This window comes from Sinocyclocheilus rhinocerous, unplaced genomic scaffold (genome assembly GCF_001515625.1).
Source record: "Sinocyclocheilus rhinocerous isolate Xijiao unplaced genomic scaffold, SAMN03320098_v1.1 scaffold697, whole genome shotgun sequence".
Lineage (NCBI taxonomy): Eukaryota > Metazoa > Chordata > Actinopteri > Cypriniformes > Cyprinidae > Sinocyclocheilus > Sinocyclocheilus rhinocerous.
Genome location: NW_015664033.1, coordinates 118,624 through 123,150, shown reverse-complemented (window position 1 = coordinate 123,150; position 4,527 = coordinate 118,624). Strand labels below are relative to the sequence as shown.

Genomic DNA, 4,527 nt, shown 5'->3' with positions numbered 1-4,527 from the left:
GGCCTAGAGTGAGCGGAGGCCGGCTTGAGTGAGCGGATATCGTCCTCTTTTGGAAGACCAAACAAAGTAGTTTCGCTTTCACAACGAAACACACAGCGCCTTCACGACATGGCGGCAGCAACAATACTACAGCCCGAATAAAAGTTACGCCTTCTTTCTTTGTGTGAACATTTGGGCGGCGTTATGCAAATCTTCCCACATAGTGACGTAGACGTGGGGGCGTGTTAGAACGAGCTGTTTTAGGTAGGTGTGGCTGACTCTTAACTTTTATAAAGAATATCTCTTTGGATTTGAGACTTTAGTCTTTGCAACTTTACAGATCTTCTTTATGCACCAAGATCTTGTATCACTCCAAAGAGAAAGGAAAAATTGAAATCGCATCATATGACCCCTTTAATGAGTTAACATGAACTAAGAGTTGTAGCCTATTTTTTAACAAAGATTAATAACTTCTGTAGCAAATGTAGCTATTGCTCATTCAGAATGTTAATGCATTAACTACGGTTAACTAATGAGATCTTATTGTAAAGTGATACCTACTGGTCTTTATAATTCTTTTGCACTTTAATCAGTGTAAAATTTTTTACTTTATACATTTTTTTGTGTATTGCTTTATTGTATTTAAATGTTCAGTTATTTTTGTTATAAGAAATAATTTATTAATCCTGTTATACTGTATTATGACAACACTTTTTGGCAACTAAATTTCAATATCGTGATAATACCGTATACTGTGATAAAAGCATTAGCAATAAATTGCAACATGAAAATTTGATACTGGCATATCCCTACACGCAATAGAGAAGTACCAGTAGAGTTTGCCAGATCCGTTCTCATACTCTCTGCTCTGTTTTCAGGTGGTCTCTCTGTCTGTGACGGAGGCCCTCATCGAGAGGGAGTGCGGTATTCAGGTGCGCAAGTGGCGGGAATCTCGTGGAGAATTGACTCACCAACCGGGTCGGCGTTTGCACGGCACACGGGCCATCTTCGAACAGAAACACCGGGCTGCTGCGATCAGCTCTGGTGGCAGCCTGTCGTTCCTGAGCAGTCACATCCCTCCCCCTGGACCCTTACGTGCGTCATCAAGCCTCCTGTCACTTCCTGGCCTTAGAAAGTCCAAGATGCCGTTTCACTCACAGAATAAGAAGGGCACCACTTCTGGCAGCTTGGGCCAAGATATCGTCCCACTGCAGCCCCTTGTAGGCGGCACCAGTGCAGTGGCCTCAAAGCCTCCTGTGCCATCTGCCTCTAACGCTGGTGCCGGTGGACGTCCCCCAGCGCTGCATGGGCCCAGTCCACTAGCTACATCATCTACTACCACGCCACCAGCTCCAACTGCACACGCGTCCAGCGCGCAGATGCTTCAGCCGTCGCCTAAAGTCGTCTCTGAGCACATCACCCCCACAATCCCATCGCCCACCGCAAACAACGCCCCATTACCACCTTGCCCGGAAACCGCAAAAACGGCAGTGGAGGAAGATGGAAAAAAGAAAAAGAAAACCAAGGAGGACAAGAAGCGAGAGAAAGAGGAGGAGAAGCTAAAATCACGGGAGAAGAAAGAGAAGGAGAAAACCGAGAAAGAAAGGATGAAGAAGGAAAAGGAGAAAGCCGAGAAAGAGAAGAAAAAGGAGAAGGGGGGTAAGAAAAAAGACAAAGGGGGAGGAGGAGAGACTGAGGAGAAGAACGGAGCCGCAGCAGCAAAAGATTTGGCCTAATTCCTGCCCCGTCATTCCTTCAGCAAGAATAAAAGCATGAGAATAGTGGAAAAAAGAGGACAAGGAATCAAAACGGCTGATGACTGGTGAAAAGAGTGTGAGAGAGAGAGCGAGAGCGAATCGCCTGGAATGTCCATTTCATCTCAAGTACTCATTTCACAAGGATAACTGGATCACTGCATCTGCCCCACGACTCTCATCATCTCATCTGCACTGTCCTTTTACCCAATGCCGAAACAGGAAGCAGTTATTACTCTGCCTTTTGTTTTTGTTTTTTTGAAGTTGGAGATATCTGATTGATGAGATCAGCTGTATAATTAGTAGTCAATTCTAGTATACTGGGTGCCATGGTGAACATAGACCTCTAGCACCATCTGTGCCAGTCCAGCCCCACAACCCCCCTCTGTCTATCACCCGAGAGCTGTCTCAACCAGAATACCTGAATAAAACTGTTCTGTGATGAGGAAAGCGCAGCGGTGACTAGTCATAACTTATCTGTGAGTGCTCTGGAGGACCTATTTATTCATTGTACTGTTGATTGTTAGTGTGTGTTTGTGTGTTCTTGTATGTCTGTGCCTTGGCAGTGTAGTGAATCGTGTCACAGTCTTGTGCTGCAGACCGGTCTCGTCTTTCTTCTCTCTTTTCAGTCTCTCAAAGGAGCTCGTCTTTACAGGTGTGGTCTCGTAAGAGGAACTGATAAGTGTTGGGGGGACTGGAGGAGCTAAATTGAACTGGGGGGAAAGGTACGTTCTCCTTTAAAACAGTGGAGAGAGCCACTTTTAACTGTCTATTTAAAATAAAAAAGGTTTGAATATCCAAGTTAACATAATTACTAAAAGGAAATTAAAACTGTTTATGATTAGTGCACCTATCTCTGCTCAAAGACTCTCAATCTGTCATTACATCAGACTCACCAAAAATTCCCTTTTGATGCCCAAGAGTTTATTTGATTTCTTTCTTTTTCGAACAAATTGCATCACATAAACGTTAAAGTCTGCCAAGTGTGTCAGTCACTCCAGATATCTGTGGTTTGATGTTAATTATCTCGATGTTGATATGGATGTAGAGTTCAGACTAGAACTTTAATAAATTTATGCACTTGAGGCCTGTTGATTTTCACCACTAACCTTGATCGGTTTGTTAATGCAGGGCACTCTCTAATCCAGCTCTCATGACTCCTGAAGTCTGCGCCTTGTTGGACGGGAAGGGTTTGGTGCAGCACTGTAGCATTAACCTTTGCCCTTTGAAGCTCTTGGCTTCAGGCTGTAATGTTTTGATGTATAAACTATTAATTTAATCGGATGAAACCATATACTATCTATTACAGCTATTATTAGTCTCCTTTTGGATTAGATTTTTTATTTTTCTATGCAAGTATGCAGAGGCCTGGTAGACTGGAATGGCAGTGAGCTTGGTTTTAGGAGAGCGATGTATTTAATCGCAGGATTTATTTTTCTTTTATTTTTTAAGCACTGAAAATTATTTTTGCACATTTTTCTCCCAACATCCCGGAGAACAAAAACAAGCAGTTGTTATTTATTTTAGACATTTTATAATCACTAGTTTATCTAATATTACTGCAGTATTTGTGTTATGGGAGATAGTGATTTCATACTGATTATTATTTCATTCTGATCTTTTTTTTTATATAATATTATTATTATTATTATTATTGTGTCCCAACGAAGGGGGAAGTGATCCCAAAGAGTTGTGAGAGAAAAGGAATGGATCAATAAAATGTGTGCTAGACATTTATGTATTAATTAAACATGTAAAATATCATTCTTAACACGACCTTCACCCAAACAGTGTTACTCTTGATGTGAAGTGAACACTGGCGAATTGAACTCCACCGTAATCCACTGACCCCTCAGTATTATGAATTATTCTGATACATTCACCAGGTGACTGGACCATACTTACTAGACTCCTACTCAATATAGAATATTTTCTGTCAAGACAGAAGAGACCTGAAGTGGTTTCTAGGTTGCAATATGGTAGCCAAATACTCTGTCAATGTTTTAATGGTGTCTCCTGTGTTTACTGGACTTGTTCAGTCTCAACTGCAGGGGGTCAAACCTCCGCCTCACCTGTCAGTGGTGCCCTCACTGACCTCAGTGGTCGTTGCTTCCTCTAAAGGCAGTACTATTCAAATGGAAAGCAAGCAAATTATGTCTATGCAAATTGTATGTTCCTAACTCTCTGCACAATGTAGATGTTGACATTTATGGTGTGGCCACCAGGGGGCTCAAACTACCTTCACTGCTGACAGCAGCACTGGAACTGTTGAAGGAAAGGTGGAGTGGATGTCTTATTATCCTGAAGAACTGCTCTAAGTTCCAAGCACTAGCCTAAACCTGGTTTTGCACCTGTCAGGCCACCTTCACTAACACCATCTTGTCTGTACTGCCAACCAAGTGCATGACCGGTGGACTTAAAATGGTTTGGACGCTGTGCTCACCAATAATTAATGCAAGGCCATCCAGTGTTGGTTTACTAACACTCTTGAGACAGCTGGGACTGGGTGTAAAGTAGTTTGACTTCTCTTAAGGATTTCTGCATTGCTAAATATGACCCAATGTATGTTGTAAAATTGATCTTAAATCATTTTAATTTTCATTTTAATGTGTTTAGGTTAGTTTTCTCATCTTGTCCTTTGTATGTCTCATGCTTGTTTTTTATGTTTACATGAAACCATTTACAGTTGAGGATGAAATAAATTCATAGATGAAGTTGTTCTAAAACTGCAGAAGAGGAAGTTCACAGTGTAGTTAATAATTACAGTTGTGATGAATAATAAATCATAATATAT

The 4,527-nt window shown here is 41.6% G+C and overlaps 1 protein-coding gene across 4 annotated transcripts in view; it reads left to right on the top strand.

Moving 5' to 3' along the window:
- The window catches only part of tbc1d10b (TBC1 domain family, member 10b), a 19,342-nt gene extending 14,815 nt beyond the window's left edge, over positions 1-4,527 (top strand). For all 4 annotated transcript variants that reach the window (XM_016539961.1, XM_016539957.1, XM_016539960.1 and 1 more), the window contains exon 10: positions 858-4,527. In XM_016539961.1, coding sequence (XP_016395447.1) covers positions 858-1,715 — 858 coding nt within the window. In that variant the 3' untranslated portion in view covers positions 1,716-4,527. The remainder of the gene's footprint in view (positions 1-857) is intronic.